This window comes from Dermacentor variabilis, chromosome 8 (genome assembly GCF_050947875.1).
Source record: "Dermacentor variabilis isolate Ectoservices chromosome 8, ASM5094787v1, whole genome shotgun sequence".
In the NCBI taxonomy this organism is placed as follows: Eukaryota; Metazoa; Arthropoda; class Arachnida; order Ixodida; family Ixodidae; genus Dermacentor; species Dermacentor variabilis.
In genome coordinates, this window is record NC_134575.1 from 32,588,553 (window position 1) to 32,616,106 (window position 27,554).

Consider the following 27,554-nt stretch of genomic DNA (forward strand, 5'->3'; position numbering starts at 1 on the left):
GCATCTCATTTAAGCTTGTTCATTGCTTGTAATGCTGCTGAAAGCAGGCTCTGCACAAAGAACTGATATCACAGTTCTGCATTCCCTAGAACATTCAAAGCAGGCAAATTTAATTTATCTATTTATATTTTATGTAAATATTTTAGATTGTTTACAGGGGCTTTGCAAAGGTTCTACTCGCATATTACTAGTTTATTTGAAGGCCATGTATAATAGATCAACTTTGTCCGATTTAGATGTACTGTTATAATCAATATACAGAATTCTGATATTTTTTTGTTGCTTACTTGCAGAGTTGTAAACGTAATAGATAGTTTCAATTCCTGAAAATGTGCTATTTTCAACAATTCTTATATAAAATTTTGACGGCCTAAATCAGATATTGACTACCAACAGTGCCTAGATTATAACTTTTTCTTTTAAATGTCAAAACCTCATCAAATTTAGCGCAGCTATTGCCAAGAAAAGTAATTTCCCTTTCCAATGTAATCAGATCGGAGCCCCCGAGCTAACACTTCCTTTTAAAAACATGAATCAACTTTGCACATGTAAAGTGCTGGGCGTGAACACCAGCCGGTCAAGTTTTCCTTCTTTAAGTGTGTTAGCTTTAGGAGTATCAAAGTGTAAAAAAATAAGTGGAATGTCGGTCAAGTTGCAGAGTTATATACATATTTATGAATAGAAGAAGTAAGGAAACTGAGGGGCCCGATTTTAATTAGAAGCAAACACAGACACCAAGGACAGCATAGGGGAAATAATTTGTACTTATTTAATAAAATAGAGTATATTTAATGTAAATAAAAATAGATGAAAAAAAGAACTGGTCACAGGTGGGGCATGAAACCACATCTGTGCATTATATATATATATATATATATATATATATATATATATATGTGTGTGTGTGTGTGTGTGTGTGTGTGTGTGTGTGTGTGTGTGTGTGTGTGTGTGTGTGTGTGTGTGTGTGTGTGTGTGTGTGTATGCATGCAATGGTGCCAAAGCACACCGGCTGCATTGGTATAGCATAAAAGCATAAACACAACACGCTTCCTAGCACATTCGGGTACCACGGCTGGTAGGCCAGCCGTGGTCAAGTTGACTCTGGTGTCATTCTGACGAAGGCCAGTCCACCAGCCAAAACATTTGACAGTAAAACAGAATATGTTCTCATGTGCATCTAATTTCTTCTGTGCTTTACACAGGGTATTTCAGCGAACACTGTTTGACTGAGGGTGATAGACAGAACTGTGTATTAACTTTACCCCGCACTTCTGCAAGAATGTGGAAGTCAGTGCGCTTGTGAATACTGACCCTTGATCTGCCTGAATTTCGGCTGGAAGCCCAACTCGTGCAAACACTGTCAAAAGCGCGTCTACTACTTCGGTGGAGCTGAGCTCTTTCAAAGGGATTGCTTCTGGAAACTTGGTAGCCGGACACAGCATGGTAAACAAGTACCTGTAGCCTGATTTTGTTTTTGGAAGAGGCCCTACCGTGTCTATTACAAGTCGTCTGAAAGGCTCTGTTATTAAGGGCACTACCTTCAGTGGAGCTTTCCATGTCTCTCCTGGTTTACCAGAACGCTGGCAGGCGTCGCATGATCTTACAAAGTTTTCTACGTCTTTGAAACAGCCAGGCCAGTAGTATTCCATAAGCAATCTTTCCTTTGATTTGTTTATGCCTAGGTGGCCGGACCACCCATTCCCATGACAGACTCAAAAGGTCCTCCCTATACTTAGTAGGTACGACTAACTGATCTAAAATCCTACCCTTTCAATGTCTGTAGTACCGATACAACAATCCTCCTCTCTCATGTATCGTCATGTTGCGCCTAGCAATGCCTTCTTTAGCTGTGTCATGTAATTTAGCTAAGCTCTCATCATTCTTTTGCTCAGCTGCCAGTGACTCTCTATCCACACGTAAGAGCTGATCAAAGTTCCTTGAGGCCGGTGATAATAACGACCCTGTCTCGCTTGTGAGGGCGTCAGCTTGCTCTTCCTGCAGGCTAGAACCCTGACACTCTAGTGCTACGCTCTCATTGAGCTGGTCAGCTGGCAGGCTCTCCTCAACTGTTCTTTTGTCCCTCGGGCCTAGCTCGGATTCGGGTATTGAAGTTATCCCCTTTTCTGCTTCCGCTGGAGGAGCTTGTGCATTTTCAGTCGAAAGCGCCGCGATCTTACGAGCTTGGCCTCGGGTCAATGCCTGTACTATGCCCTCTCCCAGTTTGAGCCCTCTGTCACGCAGTAACTGATTCGAACGATTCGAAAAGATGTAACGATACTGCAGTGACAAAAATTTGGAAACTGCAGCCTCAGTCTCTAGCTCCCCGAATGGTCCACTGATTTTGACTTTGGCCATGGGCAGACACACGCTGTGTTCTTCTACAACCTGTTTTATCCATGCGCCATGTCTACAGGCTCCGATCGTCTAGTCTGCGCACCCTTTTTGAACGGAAATGGTTTCCGCGGTTCATTTCGACCGTCCCAGTTTCCCTCCTCGGCGTTCAACTTTCTACGGGTTGCGTACTCTTCAGCTAATTCAGCCGCCCTTTCCACAGTGTTTACATTACCTCTGTCTTGCACCCACAGTTTCACAGCTTGGGGGATGGTTTTGTAAAACTGTTCTAGACACATGCATTCAATGATCATGTCTCTGCTGTCGTACGCTTCCGCGCTTTTAAGCCACTCGGCTAGGTTGGCCTTTAAGCTATATGCAAACTCCGGATAGCCCTCGCTATCTTTCTTGCCTGTGCTCCTAAACCTTTGCCGAAAAGCTTCGGCTGGAAGGCGGTATTTCTTCAGGAGACTAGCCTTAACTTTTGCATAATCATATGCATCCTGAGCACTCAGTCTGGCGATTACTTCCGCCGCCTCACACGGCAACATAGACAGCAACCGCTGTGGCCATGTACTCGGGCCGAAGTTCATCTTTTCGCAAGTCCTTTCAAAATTGCTTAGGAACAAGCGTATGTCGGTCCCGACCTCGAATGGCTTTAATAGCCTGTCCATGCGGTACGATTCTGCCTCACTTGATCGTCCCAGAGCGCCTTCACTTCCTTGAGACAACTCCAAACGTTTGCCTTCAAGTTCAAGTTGCATTTTTCTTAACTCGCGATCTTTATCGCATTCCTCTCTCTCTCTTGTTCTTTTCTCTCTCGTTCTTCTCTCTTTTTCAGAAGTTCAAACCCCATTTCAATTTCTTCCTCACTGGCCTTTTCGGAAATCAGCTCCAATAATTCCGATTTTAGCATTTCCTTGCGCACATCTAGGCCAAGTTCCTCACCAACAATCAACAGTTCGTCTCTCAGCAGTGTCCTTAACTCCATGATTGCTGCTTTACTGCCTTGATTCTGCTCTCTAAATCTAGCTAGGAAAACACAACCTAGCTAACATTCAACAATCTAGCTTCCCTACTGTTCTAAACAGAACAACCACAAAATGAAGCCTAGAGAGTCAAAGCAAGAATCAAGCACTCACCGCAGATACAGCACCACGTCGCAAAGTCCATCTCACCGCTGTCAGCCAGTTGTCAGGATTGGGGGCTCAATCCCATCGCACGAGATCCGTTGCCAAGATTGGAGCCCGGCATGAATTCGAAGGTAGCTGGCCCATGCCGTCGTCCAACTTATCCACGCTGAGGACGTTGATGAAGGGAAGAACTGCTTCTAATCGAGAACGAGGAATATGGGTTTATTTACAGTATTTAAATCAGTCTAACTTGACTGCTTGAGAAAAAGAGTGTCGGCCCAACATGACTGCACGAGAGAAGTGTATCAGTCTAACATGACTGCTCAAGAGAAGTGTGTCCAGCATTCGCACAACAGCAGTTTTTATACGCTCGGTCCGCCGGCCATACGGGGACCACTGTTGTTCGCCCACCGAACTCGTTCCGTCACAATGACGATGGGGCTGGTGGATGGAGGCGGTTTCCAGCGCAAAGGCCGCTTCTTCGAACGCCTCCTAGCTGCAGCGACGGAGAGTGGGAGATGCGCGTCTTGTCCCCCAGTCGTAACTGGGTGGCAATCTTGCCTTGCAGCTTGCCATTCTTAACAGCGGTTATATATTTATAAACGTAGTGCGGCGTTAGCCCGTTTTCTCTTGCTTTTTGGAGAAAGAGAATGATAACCGAAATTTTTTTTTTCGGTTGTGTTCGTTAGTTCTCTACGACGCACTCACACGTATTACGGAAATTTCGCGCTCAAAAATAGCCGTCGCATTCTTTTTATGCGAACCCTCTCATATATTATGGCTGTATACAGGCCAAAAAGGCAATGCCGAAGCACACAGCTTATATATGTATCGTGCTGACTCACCAACCGCGGTGATCGCTGTGTTGATCAGCGCCATGGGCCTCATGCAGCAAGGCTAGCGTAGACATATGGTAATTTCAAGCATACTAGAGTTGAAATGCGTGAGAACGATGCCAGTGTATCACAAATATTTAATAGCGCCTGCCGCTCAGATGTTTCGTGGTTGCCTTAGGTTGGCCGTGCACGAGCATGTGCTCTTATGTTTTCTGTTTTACTCTCTACGCCAATCGATCAGACAGTGAGCTGATTTACCATTTAATGCTGGTAATACAGAGGCTCCGGTTTTCTTTGTTGAATTAAAATACACATAAGCAAAATAGTAAACAACGCATACCGCGACTGATAATGCGCGTACACCGCGGCTGATTATGCGCGTCACATTTTTACGCCCCCAAGACATATTTCTGCCTACAGTAGTCACCGATGCACCGAACTGCTTCCCTGACGACCTTATATGAACGGACATGGCGTAAATTTCACAGAGTACGATCTAAAACATCAAGAAATCGTTCCGCAGCACGCGACAGCAGTACTTTCAAGCAGCGCCGCACCGGATCAACACCCTCTAGAGAACTTAAGGCCTTCTGGCTGACCCTCTCCCCTTGAGCGACGTCACGCACAAGAGGCCAACATAGAAGTTCCGTGCAGCGTGCTACGAAGCTACGAGCGGCGCACCAGTTTTCAAAATGAAGCGCGGAAGATATACAATGGTTAACCCCGGCTATTCGGAGAAGACCGAGGGGACGAAAGCGGCGACAACAATTCAATTAGTTCCAGGAGCCCCGCCGCTCCTTGAAAAGCTTCGGGGTTAAACAAGTCCCGGCATGCTCGGCCATGCTATTGCATGCTCCGAACGCACATTTTTAACGCGATAGCGTTAAGGAGCTCGTGTCGCAGAAAAGCCGGTGTCGTCGGCGTCGGTGTCGGCGTCCGCGGCGTTGGCCGTGAGCGATAAATCACGGCAGGCACTTCATAAATAAAAAGCAACTTCCAAGATGGGCTGGGTGGGAATCGAACCAGGGTCTCCGGAGTGCGAGACGGAGACGTTACCACTGAGCCACGAGTTCGATGCTTCAAAGCGGTACAAAAACGCCTCTAGTGAACGCGGTGTTGCCTTAGAAACGAGCGGTTTCTCAGGCTCAGGCGTGCGTCGCTTGCTCAGGCGCACATTTCGTTGTCGCGCCGAACGCTGCGTTGCTCGACGCTCACTGCGTCCGATGCGGGGCGCGTAGTCGCTGCGCCGTAGCCCATTGTCTTACACCCCTTGGCGGGTCTACGGGAACGCTGTCGCGTTCCACTCTTGAAGGCGAAGCTTAAGCGTCCTCCAATTTTTTTTCTAGACGTGACCAGTGCATGTAGTCTCGAACACTTGTGCTGTGCTTGCGATTGTGTGTACCGCGAGTCTTCATTGCCCCGGAATGTGGAGTGCCATGCCAAGATATGCCTAATAAGTGCTGCGTGCCCAATTGCCGGAGCAATTACATGTACAAATCAAGGCAGAAAAATAGTTTCCGCAAGATGAAGAAGCCCAGAGTGTCTGGATTAGGGCGCTACCACGTGCAGACTTCATTGTATTAGCGCACTCCAGGGTGAGATGTTCAGAACTTCTTTAAATAGTTACTTTTGAAAAATACGGAAACGTTAATTGCTCAATTACAGCAAGTGCATTTACAGAAAGTGATGATTCCTCACAGTTCGACGCCTACGCGGATAGACATAAATCTGAATTTGTGTTAAGGTACCTTTTGTGGTGTAGCACGAATATTTTGTTAATGAACTACTGCTGCAAGATGAATGACAAAATATTGGATGCCAATGCTAATGCAAGGAAGAGAAAAGCTGAAATTCTGCTCAATAAGGCAGCTGTTCTCGTGTAAATAGCTGCACAAATGTTTTATATCCCATTTCTAAACTCATTTGAGTTGTTGTAAATTAGTGGACTGCGGTAATTAGTGCGTCGAAAGCGAAATTATTCGTTTGATCATAATCTAGATTGTAATAAATACATGTGTCCCCAATAAAATTGTTCATACGCAATTGTGAAGCTAATCGAGTGCATTACATTCGTCATCGCCGTGCCGTAAAAACCACAAGTACAATATACGGAAGGAGAGGTTTTTATGGATTCAATTTACTTGAAGTAATAGGCATGAAGTATGGGGTATAATAAATAATAATAATAATAATAATTCACAAAAAACGTACATTACAAAGACGACAAAGCGCGATGCTATAAAAGCTTCTGGCACCAATGCATGCACAAGCTCTACACAGCTGTTTTGTATCTGTGCCTCTAAATAAATGCTTTGTAAGGTGCCTGCTGCTCATTCCGTAGTTTCGACTGAAGAAAAAGTGTGGAGTGGTCAATAAAAGCATACGGCTGCTAGGTGAACCAAGCCGCGATCCCTTCACTGAACCTGTATTCCCGAGCGTGCCGATGGCCTCTTGCCCGTGACGTCACTCGCCGAGCACTCCGGCCTTCTAGTCTAGGAGGCGTTGTCTCCGCGCGCCCTATCCTCCTCGCCCGATGAAACGGTCTATAGACAAGCCCAAAACGGACGTGCTTTTGATTGAGAGCCCAGTCATAGAGGAGGCGCTGGCCCAGTGCTCATGACGCACTGGGCGCTCACGGGAAGACTACTAATGAAGCTGTGCAGGGTGATGTGGGCTGGACTAGTTTTGAAGTGAGGGAAGGTCACAATAAAATTGATTATGTATGAAGACCGACTAAGGAATATAGAAGAAAGTAAATGGGCTGGGAGAGTGTTCAGGTATCTGTACAGGAAAAACGCTGATTCACATTGGAGGAAAAGAACTAGGATGCTTCTCAGAAAGTGTGCGGCCTGCAGAGGGGGCAACACAGCAACAAATAACGTCAAGCGGAAAGTCAGAGAAGCTGAACAAATATCATGGGTGGCGGCAATGGAACAGAAATCTGCCATGAGTAACGACTTAAGAGGGGAAAACGAAATCAGGAAAGAAACAATTTATGATTACTCAAAGGGAAGCTCATTACTTTTTGAAGCGAGATCGGATGCCTTAAAACACGCACCTATAAAGCGAGATATAAGAAGGGAGAAGAAGCATGTGCTTGGGCTGCAGTAAAGTTAGGGAAACGACGGAGCTTGTTTTGTTAGACTGTGAAGACATCTGCCCAGCGGTCAGTTTAGGCACCACTGGCCTCCTTGAAGCCCTTGGGTTCAGCGAGACCAGGGGTAAAGTAAACTTGTCCTCAATGGAGATTAGTAAGAAGCGATTGGAAGATTGGTGGAAGAGAATGAGAAAAACAACAAACAATGGAGGCGTACAAAAGCAAAGCTCACATTAGGGGTGAGGAAATTTGGTTGTGGGAGTTCATCGTGTTTTTAAGTATAAACCCCATGCAAGCGATCTTGCACGCGACAGCGACAGGCGACGCGATGGAGATGGCTGTCGCGTTCGCTCGTCGCCTACAAGTTGCACCCCATGCGAGCGATGACTTCGAGCGACGTCTCCCCAGTGTTGCCGGTATGAGGGCAGCAATATAGGCGCCGAAACTAGCGTGACGCGTGCTTTATTAACTTAAGTTGATGTATTTTACTGTAAAAAGCAGCATAAAATATTTCTGAAAGTCTTGCAGTAGGTTCTTATCCTTGCACCTATAGAAATTCAATCGTTTGCTCGTTCCGTGCGACAATCGGAAGTACTGGAGTTACGTACATCCAGTTCCGGCTTTGCGCTATTGGCTAGTCGCTCATAGCAGTTCCGGGCGACGAGCGACGAATTCTAGATTTGCAAAACCGAGCGATCGCGCGACAAGACCGAGCGATCTGTTCAAGCGACGGCCTGATCCGTCGCGCGAACCCGTCGCACGTCGCTGTCGCGCACAAAATCGCGCTAATGGGGGTTTAGCCTTTATTTTATTTTTAACCTAGTTAGGAGATTACGCAAGAGCGACTCTCATAACATCCATCCATCCATACCATCTGAAGTCCTCTTTCTGACAATCTCAGCATTCACCTGAGATCATGCACAGGTCACGAGCTCGCGTGTTCCATAAAGGACCGCCGTGTACATCGGGTTTCCAGAGCCTAAATCAATGTTTCCAGGCACCAGTTCGCCCCCCACTCATTTGTACAGAAAAGTTGCCTTGGGTTGGGCCTAACTCCCCCCCGAAAAGAAATCCTGGGTACGTGTCTGGGGTATGACCTTTGCATCGCAAATCAACCGGGCGACCACAATGACGAACACGAACAAAGGAGGCGAATAAGGCTACTCGCACTAAAGAAGGCTAGTGAGTAACCACAAAATGCAAAGTTGCTTTCCTAAGATGAGTTTTCACGCTCGAGCCTCAAATTTTATCAGAAGAAATGCGCTGAATCCTTAAAGATTTCGTAATCGCCTTTTCGGCCGCAGCCTCGCATGCCCGCGAATTCAAGCCTGCATGCTAGAGTACAATGCGATTAAGCGCACCAAATTCAATCACGTACCGCCTACATAAAACGAAGTACACGATGCGTATCAATCAGATTAAAGCGTGCAGACAAATGGCAACCCGGTAGCGGGGGAACCATTGCTGGAAAAAGTGCGGCTCGTTGGTTGGAGCCGCGGAGGCCGAAGCGTGCGGGGGGTGTTCGCATAAGCGGACAACCGATCTTGTACACCCCTGTCACGCGCAGGCCCCGGTGAGCCCCAACCCACAGACCAGTCCGGGTTCTAGCTTTGGCGTCCTGGAGGCGCCGCCACTAATGCGAAATAATGACGCGTTGTTACAATTAGTAAAAAAGGAAAACACGACTGAATAAATATAATCATTGACGCTAAGTTCAGCACTACCGCGCCCCGCGACTTCTGCAACACCAGTCAGAACTTTGCCTGAGACTGACGTCGGACATAGTTTCTCGCGTCTGCGGCGCTGGTGCCAAGTCAGTCACCGGCGGCCTTTCGGCCACTTGCGACCACGCGCGTTATGGCGCTCTGCCTTCTAGATCGCCGTAAGGTGCGACAAAGCTATGATCCTCCCCGACCGGCTGACTTAGCACGAGCGCCGCAGGTGCGAGACAGTCTGCCCGACACAGCGGTCGCGAAACCGGGCGTGAGCGCCACCATGCTTCACCTATCATACCGCACTGGCAGCCAGCGTCCGACAATTTCTTTCTCTATGGTCCGACCGTAAACTCGACCCACTCCGCAATGCCGGCACGCCTAGGCACAAAACACGTGGAAAGAAACCTCCTGCGTAGCGCCTAGGCAGAGTCATAAGGTCTCCTCGATTTGGCTGCACTTTCTGCACTAGTTCAGGGAGTGCAGCACACTAGCACTCGATTTGCCAGTGCAGCTAGCGCCACCTGCACTTCGGCACTTGATTTGACGTCGTGCTGCACGAGTTCACGTACACTTCGGCACTAGATTCTCCGCAAGTTCTTTTCTCGTGCACGTAGTGCAAGGCTTTTGATAGCAGACGACACATGCGCCTCCGTGGCCATGCGGGTGTTGGTAGAAGGCATCGACGGCGCCTGTTATTAGTAACGCAGCACGGACGCCAGTTTTCTTCAGGATGTGTAGACAGCATCTTGTTAAGGGCGCTTTCCGGGTTCAGCTGCTGCTAAGTGCACTGAAGGCCGGGATTTTCCCTCAGGTCACAGTCGCTTGTATTAATTTTCACGAGCTTACCGCTACCTCGACGTTAAAAACCACATCGGTCAGTCGTTTGAAACGTTGTGCCATATATGATTCAGAAATGTGTGGAAACCGCGCTCGGTCATGCTTTCTGAATAATGATGCCGAAGTTGAACTAATTTCTAGGTACTAATACATAAATTCTTTCCACAGGACCAAAAAGGCCATTGCGCACACGTTTAAGCTAGCGGCACACACCAACAAAAGAAAAGCCACAGCCGCCCAGTCGCAGCAGACGAAGGCCTGTACGTTCTTGCACTTTTGTCCTCGATTTGACCGCTGCACTGAGAGCGCTAGTGTCGCGCTACGCTTACACTTGAAGAACTGGCGCTGCACTGGCACGACACTTTTCTGAACTAGTGCAAAAAGTGCAGCCAAATCGAGGAGACCTATATATTCAAGGAGCAAAAGCCTCCCAGATTTTCTTTCGCGCCTTCTCTTACTCGCGCCTGCGCACAAATGGCTGGCGATCCCTGAAATGAACGCCTCGTCGGCGGGCTGCGGCAGCGTCCCCTACGGGCGGGTGACCTTGGTTTCGAAACCGAAACCGATATACAACAATGTGGCCAGTTCGTTTTGCGGAGAATTACATGCAAGTATAGTTGCTGATTACTTTTACTAAAGTAAGGGATAACATAATTTAGCCACGTCTAGCACCCTTAGCATACAAATAGCAAATCATCGAGGCCTCTGAGATTTCGAAATTGCATTGAACATCGCGCCTGGCGCGAAGGGCACGAGCTGGTGCACGAGCTGAAAAGCATTCGAATCCTTTGTCCAAGTAATACGCACGTACCCGAGCAAACAGCCTACCGAACCGATATGGTCTCCCGCTGGTTGGCCACTGTAGGAGTGGGCGCCTACATAAGTTGTACAATGGTCTTCTTCTCCACGTACGTCAAATGTTGTTTGCAAGGAACATCGACTCTCGATGAGCATCTCCTTCCGGTGCAGGATGATGTGAGTAATGCACTTTTGCGCTCAGCTATGGGAACGCATGTCTAGGCCGCTGCTACTGACACGTTTTTCTACCGCTCTAGCTCTGGTTCGGTGGATGCGATATTTTGCTGATGATCATCTTGCAGAAAACTTATTTGCCGCATTCATAAACGCTCATTTAGCGTGCTCTTTAGTTCCATAATCGGATCGTGGTTTTGGCACGTAAAACCCCATAATTTATTTATTTTTTTAGTTATCCGCCTGATGCTCGGTAGAGTTAGTGCATATAAGCTACCAAAGGCAGCGACAGCCTGGGTCGCTATAACGTAAGATTATACCAAAGTTGTTTTATTCCAAATTCACCGTTACTCCTCGGCGATTTGGCCAAAAATTTCCAGGCCGCGCCCATTTGGCCTTTCACGTGCGACGTCAGGAATCCTCAAAAACCAACAGGCGTCAATGTAATGTTTGCGCTTCCGGCAACGATGAAGGCTGCTGATTGGCTTGATGAAAAACGTTGCGGGTTCCCGCCCCTGTTCCCATAAACAGCCATGTCAATTTGACGTCCGCACTTTGGAATAATTTCAGTTTGGTACAGTCTTACGGTATCGCGCCCAGAGTCCACATTACATGCCCGAACACTTCCGCCAACGTGCGCCGACGTGCGCATCTGACCACCACCACCACGTGAAAAAAGCGCGAGCGAGATCTGACGCGAGCAGACTGCAGTACGAAACGAGCGCTCCGGCCGAAACCAAATACGCGTATACGCATCCAGTGGTCGGGCGGGTTCGCACTACTTCACTTTCCCGCGCGCGCATCACTGAAGGGGCCGCTCTCATTGGTGTCCGACGTTCACGGACGCGTCTTTCATCTCCCGCTCCGCGTTCTCTCCTTCATCTTTCGATGTGCTCGTTCGCTCGGTTACTAGGTGCGACATACGCCGAGGCGCGTCGACACTCAATGCAGGAACGGGTGCACAAGAGCTGCGCCCTAAAACGTACACACGTGAGAACACGGCGTGGGAACGGCTTACGTACACGCCTCACGCAGGCATGGAGGAACGGCAAGGAGTGGCGCACAGGCGCCGTGCCGCACGCAAGTTCTGGTCCGTGTGGATGGCACTAACTTTATGGGAGCCAGCCAGTGGTGCTGTTTTAGCTCACAACATCTTAATATATAATTGCTGGTTTTAAAAGCAATTACTTTTAATTATGCAGACTTACTATAAGGCATAAATAAATGTGCGGCCGTGATCCCGCTGTCGCGACAGCCAATCGGCCGTCACTGCTGGCACATTATCTGGGACGGCAAAATGCTGGCTACCGGCCCAATCACCACTCCATTTCTCATTCTTTAAAATTTATTTGTTGATACTGTTAGCATATATGCCAAAACAGGAGTTGCTGGGTTGAGCACAAATAAAGGTGTTACGAATTTCAACACAAATATAAACAAAATGCTATTGTATAATAAACATATTAGCACAACTAATATGTTTATTATAATATGTTTGTGCCGCACGCAAGTTAGTGCCATCCACACGGACCAGAACTTGCGTGCGGCACTGCGCCTGTGCACCACACTGTGCCGTTCCTCCATGCGTGCGTGAGGTGTGTACGTATGCCGTTCCCACGTGGTGCAGAACACAAGTGAGCAAGAAAGTACGTTTGGGTATAACAATTTTAATTTCAATATTTAAAAGTGGCATTAACTACAATAGGTAATTGACTAATTACGATGGACACCATTCAATATTTTCTTTGTTACCTCTGTAAATTACGCAATAAATAGCTCCATGGTTATGAACGTGTATTTTTTCTGCACTGCCTTTCTTTTGCATGTTGGTCACACCTGCTGCATTAAGCTAGTGCGTTACACAAATATTTTGCACGATTTTATATTTAATAACTGCCTTTATTCCTTTACGTTTTACATTTTCCTTGGTTCTCATTTCCAGAGAAGGGCACTTGCCCCAACAGTCTCAAGCTGTCTAGCATTCCATGATGAAAAAATTAAATGGGCAGCTCTTCTGCTCACGAGCGCCATAGTGAAATTCGTCTGCCTGAAAGCACTCTCAACAAGGCTACTTACTAAGCAGAATGTGGTACGGCAAAGGCAAAAGTTCATCCAGCACTGCAACTACATTGTGTTCTACACAAAAGCCGAGATTTGTGTCGCCTTAATGCCGTACGTAGACGCTGAAACTTTCCCTGAGGCGCACGGGTTGCTATTGATGGGATATCTGGCTGAACAAGCCCAAGCGATTGAAAACATTTTTGATGTCCAACGACAAGCTCACAAGAAGAACGTATGTATTTTCACAATAAGCTTGCATGCATAATTTTGTGACTGATTATGGCACATGTGTGAAGAAAATATACTATCATGTGAAAACGATTGGTCATCGTAATACCATGGAGCATGTTAAAAAAGCATGTCTTCTTTTATTCTTCTTGTAGTTTGTGATTATGCACTTGCAGCTGCGCTAATTCTCAAACTAGAGGTAGAGGCTTGCGCAACAGGCGCTCGACATGCCAGTAAACGTTGCCAGCATGTACACACAAAGTGCCTCGAGCGGCCAGTCACGTGTAAATTTTTTTTGTATTCGGGGGCTTCTTTTACACTCGTAAAAACACTTTTATGTAGGATCTACTAGCAGCAGAAAGCTGTATTGGGAGTTTTTATGTTGCTCTACCATTCACACTTTTCATCTAATTATAATATTTGAGAAGTTTATTAAGACTAATGTAATTAAGTAAAGTGCAAAAATAATATGAGTACTACCTCCAAGCGATGGTAGACAACACTGCCTTGGTTCTGTCCAGCTACCCAGCGTTTGGTTATCTTTAAATCTTGGTGCGTGACAGTTGGGACACCCTGTGTGCGTGGGTGTGTATATATATATATACATATATACGAGTATATGCATGCATGCACGCATACCAGCTATTAATGAACATTAAATTGATATTTTATAATGAAATAATGATGCATTGACACAATTTACCTGCTGTTCTCTGTTACAGGCTTGTCTAACAGCAATGGGCAAACTTGTATATGCCCACACAGCAGCCAGCTGTGTAATCATTCTGGTTGGTGCGTTGAAAGAATTCTTTGCCCATGTGGGCGCAGGATGGCGAGTTTTTGGCTTCCTATGGTTTTGTAGTAAGTGAATGTGGACATCTTTGTTTTTATAGCTTCTTGTATGCAAACTTTCTCTTTGAATCTTTCGAAATATAGGAATTGAAGAGAATGACATAGGTGTGTGGCGTACAAGATGATGGTTGTCAATGGCGCTGAATAGCCGAGTGCTTGTAGCGAGCTATTCGCTTTAATTAGAAGGTGATGAGGGCAGTCATTCATTAGTACTCCACCAAAGTATGAAAACGTTCAGGTGCCCCGAGCTGTAGCCATGTAGTGCTCGCCTCGCAGAGCTGTGTTAGTTTGTGTTCAGCACCACAACTCTGTTGTGTGAGAGTACACAGCCTAGCATTAGTGCCTTTTGGCGGCGGTGAAAATTTGACCGCTGACCATTGGAAATACGGGCAAAAGGGCCAAATCAAGCTATTCACATAAAAAAAGATAGTTGTGCTGATTTCATCTCGATTTCTGCATCATATATTAGAGATTCTCGTCACCCTTCTCTTATGTTGATGTCATGGAATTTGTTGTGTAATTTGTCATTTATCGTTTATTTTTTTCATACACGCATGAATTTTGTATAAAAATCAGTTTGCAGGCAAACACAAAAGACACCATGTGTGCAAAGAATGCAATTAAATGCAGTTCGCAGGACTTGGAGATCAGTGGAGGTTACCATATAGGTGTATATAAGCAGGTGCAGATATATTGACCCTCTTCATGATCTCACAGAAGTTGCAGTAACTTAAAGAACAAAAGAACACTCCACAGGCAGCTGCAATCCCTCGTATGCTCTATGCTAACATGTGAACCCTCACCCCAACATTTCACTTGCTGCGTCATTCCTTCCTCGGGGATGCCACTGAATGTACACGTGGCGGCACTTATAGGCTACCCAAGTTTCTTTTTTCTAATCCTTAACGCCACTGAATGTACGCATGAGTTTGTATGGAAGATGCCTATCCTAGTTTTGAGCGAACTAGAGTTTTGTAGAGTGTTAGTTTTATAGACGTGGCAACAGTAGAAAAATTATACAGAAGTCGAAACATTAGAAAAATTACGATGAAGATATCCTAACATGCGATTAGCATTAGCATGCATATTCCATGACAGATCATTAGCTATGTGAAGGTCAAGGTATTTGCGAGCGTTAACTGATGTTAGCAACGTGTCATTTGGCACAATATCTACACTGATTGCCAATGCTGACCATACGTGATATGTGCATTGATTTACACTTGCTAGCGTTAAGTTTCATAAGCCATTTGTTACATCAGAGCGACGCATTCTAGACGCATTGCAGCTGTTTTGAATCATTAGGGTTAGTTATCTTTGGGTACCTGTATTACACAATTATCTGCAAACAAATTATCGATGATGATGTTACAGAAATGCTTGATGTTCTAATTACTTCATAAAAAGACTTTTTGTGAAGAAAGTCACTAGAACACCATTTCATTTCTCTGCAAAGTTTGGGAACTAATATCTTAAAACTGATGTCATCCTAAGAATTAGTTCCAAGTGGATCTGCCTTGCGAACTATATGGCTGTAAATTACAATATGGGCCATAAGGTAACTAGCTAAATTTCATTAGTAAATTGTTGTTAATTTGTCAATTATGCATTAAAATTATTTTGCGCAAGTAATGTCCGCTTCTTTGAGTAGCCCAGTTGACAAACTAGAATTGTGTTACCTGCCACAGGCAACCTTTAAAAATATTTGAAGGTGTTCGCTGTAATACCCTGTGTAAAGCACAGAAGAAATGAGCTGCACATGAAAACATATTCTGTTTTACTGTCGAAAGTTTTGGCTGGTGGACCGGCCTTCGTCAAAATGACACCACAGTCAACTTGACCAGGGCTGGCCTGCCAGCTGTGGTACCAGAATGTTGTGTTTATTATTGTATGCTATACCAATGCAGCCAGTGTGCTTTGGAACCATAGTATATATATATAATGCACAGACGTGGTTTCATGACCCACCTGTGACCAGTTGTTTTCCCATCTGTTTTTATTTACATTAAACTGTAGTCTAATTAAATAAGTACAAGTTATTTTCCCTATGCTGTCCTCTGTGTCTGTGTTTGCTTCTAATTAAAATCGGGCCCTTCAGTTTCCTTTCTTCTTCTATTCATATATATGTATATAACTATACAACTTGACCGACTTTCCAGACATTTTTTTACACTTTGATACTCCTAAAGCTAACATACATAAAAAAAAACTTGATCGTCTGTGTTCACACCCACCACTTTACATGTGCAAAGTGGATTCATGTTTTTAAAAGGAATTATCTCGGGGGCTCCTATCTGATTAAATTGGAATGGGAAACTATTTTTCTTGGCAATAACTGCACTTAATTTGATGAGGTTTTTACATCTGAAAGAAGAAGTTATAATGTAGGCACTGTTGGAAGTCAATTTCTTATTTAGACCGTCAAAATGTAATGTAAGGATTGTTAAAAATCACACATTTTCAGAAATGGAAACTACCCATCACATTTACAGCTCTGCAAGTGAGCAACGAAAAAATATCACAATTCTGTACATCTAAATCGGACAAGGTTGATCTATTATACATGGCTTTCAAGTAAACTACTAATATGAGAGTAGAACCTTTGCAAAAACCCCTGTAAACAATCTAAAATATTCAGATGAAATATAAATAGATAAATGAAATTTGCCTGCTTTGAATGTTTAAGGGGATACAGAACTGTGATATCTGTTCTTTCTGCAGAGCCTGCTTTCAGCAGCATTACAAGCAATGAACAAGCTAAATGAGATACCGCTTTTTTGGAAAAAATGCTCATAATTTTTTCTTGTTTTCTTTCAGATCAACTCATGTTTGTGGCCGCAGAGCTTACTATGGCCATCATAGATGCATCATATCACATAATTATGATGCATCCATTATACATTTAGGTAAGTGATCTTATACTTATAATTGTGCAAATGTATAATTAGGTAATTAGTATTCCCACAACGCCAAACATGAGCATATGTTTAACATAGTTGTAACAGGTATGTATTCAGACTCACGTGATCACGCATAATATATATATATATATATATATATATATATATATATATATATATATATATATATATATATATATATATATATGTGAAGTTTCGTATTGCACATAGCAAGGGGTTAGAATTAAAGCATACCTAAAGAGGGTAAAGCTGCATATGAACTATGTTAAAAGCGCGGTGGCACGCGCACTACCCCATCTCAAATATGAATATTCATCAATGCGAGTAGGCAGCGCTGCTGCTTGCTAGAGACTGAGAGCAGGTCGTAGTTTTTATATAACGAGCCAGCGCAGCGCAAAGAAGCAGCAAGTGTGCTAGTGGTGAATTCGTCACGGCTTTGAGGTGGTATCGGTGTTTGAAAATTTTACAGGCCATTCACAAGTGTAGAACAACCGCTACACTGTCTCGGAAGCTATGGTCTTCCGCTGAGCTGCGAAAACATTGCACGCCTGATTCGTGGCTGCGTTCTGATGCAGGAGGAATGCAAAAATGCTTCTGCATTTAAGTTTTGAAGAACATTAAGGGCAGTTTCCAGGTAACGGACATCAGCGCACATATAAAGTATCAATTTGAAAGCAATGTGCAACGTAATGTACAAAGGGTAATTTGGTCTAGATCGCAGTGTCATCACAGACGACTCGGAGCACCTGTGAAGTGTTTAGATTATCGCGAGATAACGTCAAAATCAAGCAGGCAGCGTCAACGTGGTAACCCGTCACGTGATGTTGCATCATCCTCTCTACGTTCAAGCGAATAAAAAGCTTCTATCAATCAAATATCAGGAGACAGTTTCTACACTTACATTTCATGTTTCCAAACATACCAGTCAATTAATTGATCAGAGGATACGGAATCAATATTTCATCTGGACAAGATAGTCTTTCATCGAAGTTTGGACTTCAGAGAAGGCTTAATACTGTTTGTTTCCTCTGCCTGTATCTGTCACTTACAATAATGGACCAATACAGTAAAGCCTCGCTAATTTCTACCCGCTTAATAAGTAATTCCGGTTTAAATACAGTCGTGATGAATGCCCCACCCTGGCGCCATTGAACCTAACGCATTGGCTGATCGCTTAAGCCGTAGTCGCTTGACGCAAGCCAAACCGTTAGTGAGCCGTATTTACTTCATTTTTCAACGTGTACAAGCATGAAATCGGCGAAAAAGTCGTGCACGCGGACCATAGATAGTGAAACTGCGGCACACGGGTCTTTCCTGGACTGCTGTCGCCACCAATAGTCGCATCAAAACATTCAAGTCATGAAACATCTCCTGCTCCCATAGCTTCTTGCGCTTCCATGTTGTCGTCATGGATGACTACGTGGATGATAGCCCTTCCGTATCTGACGTGGCTAGTGCGTTGACCGTAATGAGGGCATTCGCAGGGAAGTGGGGCCTGATGTAGAAACTGGCTCGCAGCCTTGCAGAGTTTGAGGATGCCGTCGTCGCTGCACGGCTGCCACAGCGACAAGTGAAAAACAGCTTATTTTTTTTAGCCGCCTGATCGCAAATAAAGCTTGTCTGCCGGGTGTGTTTGAGTGAGAAATAACATGCTTCTTTTTTTGGCCAGTAAGTCTATAGCTGCTCATCTGCCATTGTCGGTTAATTAGCACATTGCTTAGTGCATACCTAATCTATATTAACGAGGTTTTACTGTACCAATACGCCCAACTTTCGGTCCTATTGAAACGTTTTATGTCTGCAGCAGCCTGAACTCAAGTGCCCTAACACTGTAAAATTGTCTGCTCTCGATTGCAGAAGGGGGGACTCAAACAGGTGGATGCAAAGTGGACTGTGCCACAACGGGAGGTGCTGATGAAGCAGTACCAGATGCCAACCAGTTCTTTATTTCTTTCATTCCTTGTTTTCTCTTTTTTTTTGCAAACTTTGAAGTTGACGATTTCATTGATCAAGCTTCATTGGCACGAAATGGAGGCCTTGTCTTTGAGTAGACTTGCCTGAAATGAAACTTCGCATAAAGCACGCCCTTGTTGACGCTTGCGCATGTATTCATGAATGGGCATTCAACCACACAAACCATGAAACTGCTTGTTGCTTGATTTCTCGTCGCTTAAGATCTCGCAGTCGCTTAAGAAGTATACATCACTGTAGTGCTTTCTTAGTGGATGTTTACAGTCGAGGAGTGGTGCCTATCTTGAACAAGTAATTGCTTCAGGATAGCTACTCGTTATTAAGAAATTTGCAGGCATAAGTTTAGGTCATCTGGCGCAAGACAAGGGGTCACTGAAGAATGCTGCGAGAAGACTTTCTCCTGCAGTAAACATAACTAGGCTGACGATCACAAGCTACATTCCCTCTTCATTTCCTAAAGTCGAGGAGAGTGTTGTCTGGAGAAACGTTCAGTAATAGGGAGGTGAAAATGCAAAAATTCGAGGGACTCACTAGGTTAACAAGCAGTGTGTAGCTCAAGTAGTGAATGTTCTTCCTTGCAGTAAAAGTCATCCTCTATTGTGCTGTACTGTACAACTTCTAGCAAATTTTTTTTAACACCTTCCCTTAAGCTTCTAGCGCCTTTCCATCTCTCATCCCTTCCCTACGTAGATTTTACACACACTGGCAGGCGCTCACTTTAGTGTTTCACCAAAATTTACGGCAGGGCATGCCGAGAAACTCTTGCAAGTTTTCATGTCCAAGAGCTGTATTCCATAAGGACTCTGTTCTTTCAATTCAATTTTTTATCATGTGTGGCAGAGGGTGGCCAATGCCCACAATTACGGCCAATGACAGAGGTAAAAAAAAAAAAGAGTTGCGAAGTACAGCCACAAGAGTAAATTCAAGCTACATGCAGAGCTCTTTCACATCGACTAGGATTATCGAGGATAGCCTTGTTGCTACAGCTCCAGCATCACCTATCGCCTCTACCCTTTTCCAATTGGGTCACAAGCTATGACTCCTGAAATAAGCTTTCTTTCCTTCAAATACGTCGCACGCCCTAGCATTACTCACTCCATGTCAACTTGGACCATTCCAGTGCCTCGCCTCTTTGATGCTCAGAAAATCCACAATACTCTCCATGGGTAGAGATGATAAACGCGATAGATAAGAGTGCCTTCCCAGTTGTGTCTGCGAGTTCCAATGAGTGACTTCACACATTTTGGTAAATGTTCAAAAGGTGTTTATTCAACGGCACAAGGAAAGACCTGGTGATCAGTGACATGTTTCATGCAGCCAATGCACTTTCCTTGTGCCCTCTATCCGTGCATATGGCATGTGACAATATGTGCCATGTATAGACCCAGAGAGCTGCCAACGGCCCTCAAAGTTGGCAGGAGACCTGCTGTTGACCTATGAGAGGCACCACCTACACTTTCATTTGTTTGACACATGGACGACTGCGACTTTACAGCAAAGCTGTTAAGGGGAGTATGGCACCGGTTCTTGCACAGCAGTCAAGACCAGCGTGCGATGGCGTGGCTCGTATGATGGAACACCAATTATGTGACTATGATTATATGACGCTATGCAGCACATCTGCCAACGTATGCACGGGAGCATCTGCAGCTTTGTCCTTGTCTGAGTAGCGTCAACCAGCAGTGTCGACTTGAGGCAATGCCTCCTCGCATGTCCGTTCTCATGCAACGCCCCGTGCGAAACCAGAGACCAAAGTGACAGACGTGTGAGAATTTGTGAGAAGCGGTTCAATCTCGGCACATGCTTTTGCGCTTTCCGTCGACGATGGGACAGTATATTCATCTGATCACTTTCGGAAATAGTGTTGGTCCTCAAGACTTGGCACTGGACGGTCGACAGCACATTTGGCACAGTGCACAGATAGTAAGCTCCGCACCGCGGCAAAAATGTTGTTGGCCATACACGCGGACGGATCTGGTGACGGGAGAAGGTGCTGCTGAGAGAACGCAAAGGGAGAGCAACTGCCGAAGCCGACACACCTGCCACTGGGTTCGCAGTTTAGGAGTGGTCGTCGTACAACAAGGGACTTGCATAATCTCTCAATGTATAATCAAAGTTTTTGATGATGATGATTGGACTTCATTAGCGCAAGGGCCAGAAGTGGCCAAAGAGGGCCAAGGCTACAAGAGACTGCCATTGGTAAATGAATAACGAATATCGAGATGTGGATGAAACACGGCTGTACAGAGGCCTAAAAAATATTCGTTGTAGAGTGCTTAAATATATTCCTAATAAAACTAGACAATGATGCATGGCATATGCTATGCACAAACAATGCACTACGAAGAGGTGATGTACTAAATTATGTCGCTACAAGTATCACTACTGCCTCACCGAGGCCTTTGAGCACAAGGGCCAAAAGGCATGTGCCATAGAGGTCTCTACTATCGCAGCATGAGCTTCTCGTGAGAGGATGTGTTTAATGCATTGTTTCTATGGGTGAGTTCGTCGAGACTGCACTATTTCGTTGTAGAACCTGGGACGTCGCAAAATAGGGGGCCGCATAACCGGGGTTTCCACTGCATCAAATGCAAATGCAATGCAACACGTGTCAGAGCCCGAAATTTGCTTTGAGATGTAATGATCAATTATAAAATAAGAGGTACCTTGCATATATCTAATTCAAGTAGACAGCAACTTTTATGCACAGTAGGTTTTGCCAGTAATCCGTAATTCTTTTTCTCACATCGAGTTATACTGGCTCCACGTTGGAGGTTGGCTAAGTACAGTTTGTACGGCTGCTGTGGCGAGATCTGATGCCATGTTGCTGCAATGCAGCCTGCGTGAGAGCAGTCACTGGGAGCAGCCAGCGACAACCAAGCTCGAACGCAGCAGCAGTTTTTCCCCGCCAACATTAGCATGTGCGCTCATATCGAATATAGAACATTACGAAGTCACTTCATTACAACAAGGTTCGATTCTATAAGCATGAGCTGTCATCTCAAGCTGTAGTAAACTGCATGCACAAAACAAGAGAACTTGCATTATGCACATGATACAGTTAGCTGAGTAGCGTTAATCTGACTTCTGCGGGAGAGTGAGAGTTGGTCTAATTATTCGAAGGGTAGAATTGCCAAAAGGCTGTAATGTCTTTTTGCTTGTTGCTCTTGAAGCATGACTCAAGCAGCATGCAGTAACCTGCCTCCAATCCACCTGACACGGGCGTTTTCGAAGTTCAGCCCCATCTCAATGCAGCCCCCTACGGCCGGGATTTGATACCACGATCACTCCACATGTAACGGTCGGTGAGCAGGGCTCCGGGAGCAAACGCCGAGATGGGGTTCCAGCGCTGGTTCTCGTAGATGTACACGCACTTCATGTCCGACATGGGCCCCGCCCGTACGTTGTCGCCCATCAAACCTGCATCGCAACGGCAGCAAAAATCTAAGGTGCCAATCGCAGGGCTTTCCAGACTGACAGCTGATGTGATGCCATGCAGGAGTGAGCCAAGAGAGGAAATACTGTATAGCTAGCGCAGACCAAGGCATTAGGTATGAAAGTGATAGCTTGCATGACTCCAGAGGCCTGCTGCTATGAATCTCCTTCTTTAAACGAAACGTTGTCATATATCTCAAAGTATATGAGGTGCCTTTCAGGGACAGAGACAGGGAAGTCATTTTGCCCAAGGAACACTAGCTTTTTAATTAACTTATTCAATAACATAATCGGTAGTTTTTTTTAATTTTCAGATTAAGAAGTTTGTAAGATATCCAACAGCATATCGCTAATAAGTAGCACTTCGCTTTAAGGTCAGCATATGTGTTACCTAGGCAGAAAATTGAAATTGTTACGCTTCGAAGAATGCAAGGCAGCCAAAAGGTTAATGATGCCAAAATGGACGTGGATGCCATATATATACCATATACCATATATATATATATATATATATATATATATATATATATATATATATATATATATATATATATATATATATATATATATGTATATGGTTCCCGGTACGGGAACGTATAGTACGGTTCCCGGTATGGACCCCGTCCGAAATCTTGGAAATGAAGATATAGTTTTTCGTATGTGCATCCACGTGCTAAATAAGTATACCCTAGAAAAAATATTAGATTCGATTAGGAAATACAATTAACGCATTAGCACCGCTACCCTGAAGATGGTTCCCACGAGAGGTGCTCATTGGTTAGATGCGCAAAGGCTGCCACGTGACCGCAGACGGCAGCCGCGAGCGGTGGCGCTTTGCCGAAACGCCGCCACACTCAATTTGAAAGGTTTCGAACCTTCGACCTCACGCTCAACAGCACGAAGGTGTATTGGCCAATGCAGAATCGAGGGCCACCGGCTGGAAACAGACTTCTTTCAGTCGTCGCACATTCTTTTATTCGTTTCTTTTTCTTACAAGTGAGAGAAAGGCATGGACAAAACAATTACGTACAGTCAGCGCCAAAATTTCACGAACACGAGAGGCTGAATCGACTATTAGCACTGAACAACACAAATTCAGATGAAGACAAAAAGGGGCTTACTTGTATGTGAATTATTTTTATCGCCACTTCTTGTGTATAGTTTGATTTTTTTTTCAGCGGCTGCACCTTTCTAATATAAACATTTTGGAAGGCGATTCAACTTTTATCTAACGTCGACGAAAGACAAAGCCTTCCCTAGCGAATTGGGGATGACAATGAGGTGTATGGGCCATGTAATTTGTTGTGAGAGCAGGGCTGGAGCGACGCCTGATCGACATCATCATCAGCAGCAGCCTGGTTACGCCCACTGCAGGGCAAAGGCCTCTCCCATACTTCTCCAACAACCCCGGTCATGTACTAATTGTGGCCATGCCGTCCCTGCAAACTTCTTAATCTCATCCGCCCACCTAACTTTCTGCCACCCCCTGCTACGCTTCCCTTCCCTTGGGATCCAGTCCGTAACCCTTAATGACCATCGGTTATCTTCCCTCCTCATTACATGTGCTGCCCATGCCCATTTATTTTTCTTGATTTCAACTAAGATGTCATTAACTCGCGTTTGTTCCCTCACCCAATCTGCTCTTTTCTTAGCCCTTAACGTTACACCTATCATTCTTCTTTCCATAGCTCATTGCGTCGTCCTCATTTGAGTAGAACCCTTTTCGTAAGCCTCCAGGTGAGTACTGGTAAGACACAGCTATTATACACTTTTCTCTTGAGGGATAGTCGCAACCTGCTGTTCATGATCTGAGAATGCCTGCCAAACACACCCCAGCCCATTCTTATTCTTCTGATTATTTCCATCTCATGACCCGGATCCGCCGTCACTACCTGCCCTAAGTAGATGTATTCCCTTCTAGTTTATTCCCTTTAACCTCTAGTTGATGTATCGACATCAACTAGAGGTTAAATTGCCTTCCAAATTTCTGTTATCAGTTATCATCATTATCATAGCCATTACGTACCCAGTGTCATCACATACGCAGTGACCCGAGTTTCACATACCCAGTGGCTCTTAGATGGCCCTATCTCTAGAATCAGCCCATGAAAGAGGTTAGAAACACACATAAGCAGTATGGAAAAGTGGGGGTAACTCTCCAAGAATGACTTTGTCTTTAAACATGTGAAATTACTGTGAACAATGTTCTAGTTTGGGGGCCAAAACATCATTTTAATCTGTTCGTCTCGGCCTGCATTTGTCCCTTTCCGGCGAGCTAGCATCATTGCTTGGGTCCGGCATAAAAGAGCGCTTAGGACAGAAAGGTGCTTAAAAGTTCAGCATGCCCAATCTCACCTTAATACGGCAATATCGCACAAGCACCAAAACCACACTGTACATTATAGCTCTGGATGGGACAGTTCATCTACAATCCCTCAATTTCCTTGAGCTTTAGGCCAAACCAGAAGGGTGTGCCATTGGTGGATGCATTATAATGCGCAAGATTGCTGATGTCCAGAAAAAAACAAAGAAGTGCTGGATATGATGGTAAGGGCACGATGCCTTAAAGCTAACTGCCATCCGAACCCCCACGACGGTAAGCACAATGTAATTAAAAGCACGATTCTGCCAGCAGCTTAATGAGTTCAGGCAATTAATTTGGCCAGCAAATGCTGATACTCTCACCTCTCCATAACATGTTCATTGAGCAGCATATTTATAATGAGCTTAACGAAAATACAAACAATAAGAATTTGATTTTAAGAAGCACAGCACCAGTGATATGAACAAAGACATTTTGAGCTGGGTTTATTTTTTTTAACAGTGTCGTTGAGCCTGTAATGTGCTAGTTACGCAGGCAACTAGTAAGATACTCTTTGTGACGTCTGCATAAGCGCAGGAGCTGCTTCTGCTGCGAATTATAAATGCTCATCAGTCGTACAGATGATGACGTAAGGCCAACTTCAACACAATTTCACTTTGGTTAAATTGGTTATAAATTAGCTGTACTACCTACTACTGAAACAAGCTTGTCAAGGCAGTAGGCCTGATACTTGTCTAATTTTTTATCATGAATAGATAGAACTTAAAATTAGATTACGTGTGCGCCTAGCGGTTAGCGGATATGACACAAATGCCAGACCATGGCCTCGGTACGTCACACACGTCGCCCGATCTCGTGTGTCACGATCATGGAGCTACACTGGAGTTCTCAACATTCTGGGGTTCGCGTCGTTTTCGGCTAGAGATAACGGCACAATTTTTGCCAGCGCCGGCATCAAAACATTGACATCCAAGACCTTTTTGTGAGGCATCTGCTCATATACTAGGTAGGCGTAAAATTTTCCACGAAGGGTATGCTATTATCTAGACTACCTGGAACTAAGCTTTCCACACTGCCCACAATTTCGTTGCAGTTGGCCTTTAATGTTGCAAAGCCTCATCAAACCGAACAGCAACGCTGTAAGACAAGCACATATAATGTCAACAAGCCGCATATATTAACAGGGAAAAAAAATCTGCATGAGCAGACATTATATTCCCCCTTCATAACCTATGAACAACTTGAACAAACAAACATATAAACACATCTCCTTTTCTATGCATCTAAATTACAGTCACTCGCACAAAAGTGTGCAGGACAACGAGCAGAGAGCTCGATGAATGTATGATAGCTAGGTGATAAACAGCTATACATTTTGATGACCCAAAATAAAATCGGCTCTCGAGACATCACATAGGAACAAATGAAAATCACCCAGGATGTGTGAATATTCAAACTTTCAAATGCAAATAGAACACGCTTGTCTCAATTTCATGTTAAATTTCTTTCAATCTTCTATTAGGAGTGAACGTACGGGGCAAACATGATTACTGGAGTCTGGCGGCCATGAAAGAAGAGCTGTACCTTTGGTACACCAGTAATTTTAAGTGTTTGAAGCCAACCAAGAACTATGATGATGAACATTCGCTTTTTTGCTCACTTGCAAGGTGCTTACTCAGAGCCTTTTCCAAGCACAAACAAATATTAGTAGAACCTCTTTGATACGATCCCGTTTTATAAGATTTCCCGGCGCCAATGTTTGCAACCGATTAAAAAAAATATAGCCAATTAACTTACACATCTTAATTTTGCCGGTTGATATGTTCCAAGAAAACACAATCTTTCGGCACCAGGCCCCAACAATTTGTGCAGTGCTTCATGTTATGTAGATCTGAAATACAGTTGAATCTGCCACATTTTTAAGTGAGTTCAGCTCGTGTGTCCTCTCTGTTAGTATGCTTTCCCTCACATTTCTTTTTTTTTTTAAATGTATGAACGAGGCTCAACTATTCCAGGAAATATAAACAAGATTTTTTTTTTCTATAGCATAGCACCTTCTTCTCCATGTTGTTTTTCATTTAGAAACAGCAAAGTACATGGTCTTTAATTCAATATTCAAAGGGCATATCATTCAAACATATTAATATTGAATTCGGCGTGAAAGTTTGACTATTCGAACACACCTAAAAATCACAACTGGGAAAGATGTCAACCTTTGGTCACACAACGACTTCCCAAGAGCTTGACCAGAGTAACAATGCATGAGTACGTGATGGGGGATGAGATCAACCCATCTATGGTTTCTCGTATGTAGCATTGGGGGCAAAACGTCAATCGAGAAAGATATCAATGACTTCTAAACAACATGACCAGAATAACAATGTGTGAGCACATGATGAGCGATGAGATCATCTCATGCATAATTTCTCGCACATATAACAATGCAGGCGAAAAGTTCGTGGTCCACAAGGAATAGCTGCACAGAGAGGTTGCCAGCCCTCACAACAGTCAACTTTGGTTTCAGCGTTGTGGACGTTGCACCATCCCTGCTGACAACTACGGGGAGGCGCTTCGTGCGAATATCTCTAGGACGCTTTACCATTCCAGACTTCAAGACTGGTACCTTGTGCAGCCACGAATGGATACATGCCGCCAACTCATCTGCATAGGAAAAAAATATGGGAAGGTAAAAAAAATTATCTTTGCAAAAATAGTCCCACTTTCCTCTCATCGTCAGCTTTTCTCTTCTCACTGAAAACTTGCATCCTACATGTTATGATGTTTGACAACTAAAGATACACTTAGCGCTTCTCAGTACCAGACAACCTCTCAAATTTTCGTA

The 27,554-nt window shown here is 44.6% G+C and overlaps 2 protein-coding genes across 3 annotated transcripts in view; one reads left to right on the forward strand and one right to left on the reverse strand.

Moving 5' to 3' along the window:
- The first annotated feature begins 10,576 nt into the window (after window positions 1-10,576).
- LOC142589941 (uncharacterized) lies at window positions 10,577-27,416 on the forward strand. Of its 2 annotated transcripts, none has more exons than XM_075701667.1 (5): window positions 10,577-10,924; window positions 12,864-13,214; window positions 13,933-14,071; window positions 16,880-16,968; window positions 27,160-27,416. In XM_075701667.1, exons 1-4 carry the CDS (start codon window positions 10,787-10,789, stop codon window positions 16,966-16,968), a joined length of 717 nt encoding a protein of 238 aa, XP_075557782.1. In that variant the 5' UTR covers window positions 10,577-10,786; the 3' UTR covers window positions 27,160-27,416. The 2 variants fall into 2 exon arrangements, with proteins under 2 accessions (XP_075557782.1, XP_075557781.1); XM_075701666.1 differs by lacking the exon at window positions 27,160-27,416 and adding an exon at window positions 18,841-19,077 and having other exon boundaries at window positions 10,587-10,924.
- Pex23 (tectonin beta-propeller repeat-containing peroxin 23) overlaps window positions 19,913-27,554 on the reverse strand; it is a 78,063-nt gene continuing 70,421 nt past the window's right edge. The window contains exons 23-24 of the mRNA XM_075701668.1: window positions 27,336-27,373; window positions 19,913-22,374 (exon numbers count right to left, since the gene is read on the reverse strand). Coding sequence (XP_075557783.1) covers window positions 22,239-22,374; window positions 27,336-27,373 — 174 coding nt within the window. The 3' untranslated portion in view covers window positions 19,913-22,238. The remainder of the gene's footprint in view (window positions 22,375-27,335; window positions 27,374-27,554) is intronic.

Coding starts and splice junctions, on each gene's coding strand:
- LOC142589941 (XM_075701667.1), top strand. CDS start 10,787: ATGGTCTCCCGCTGGTTGGCCACTGTAGGAGTGGGCGCCTACATAAGT. Junction 13,215..13,932: donor GACAAGCTCACAAGAAGAAC/GTATGTATTTTC, acceptor TCTCTGTTACAG/GCTTGTCTAACAGCAATGGG. Junction 14,072..16,879: donor TGGCTTCCTATGGTTTTGTA/GTAAGTGAATGT, acceptor GTTTTCTTTCAG/ATCAACTCATGTTTGTGGCC.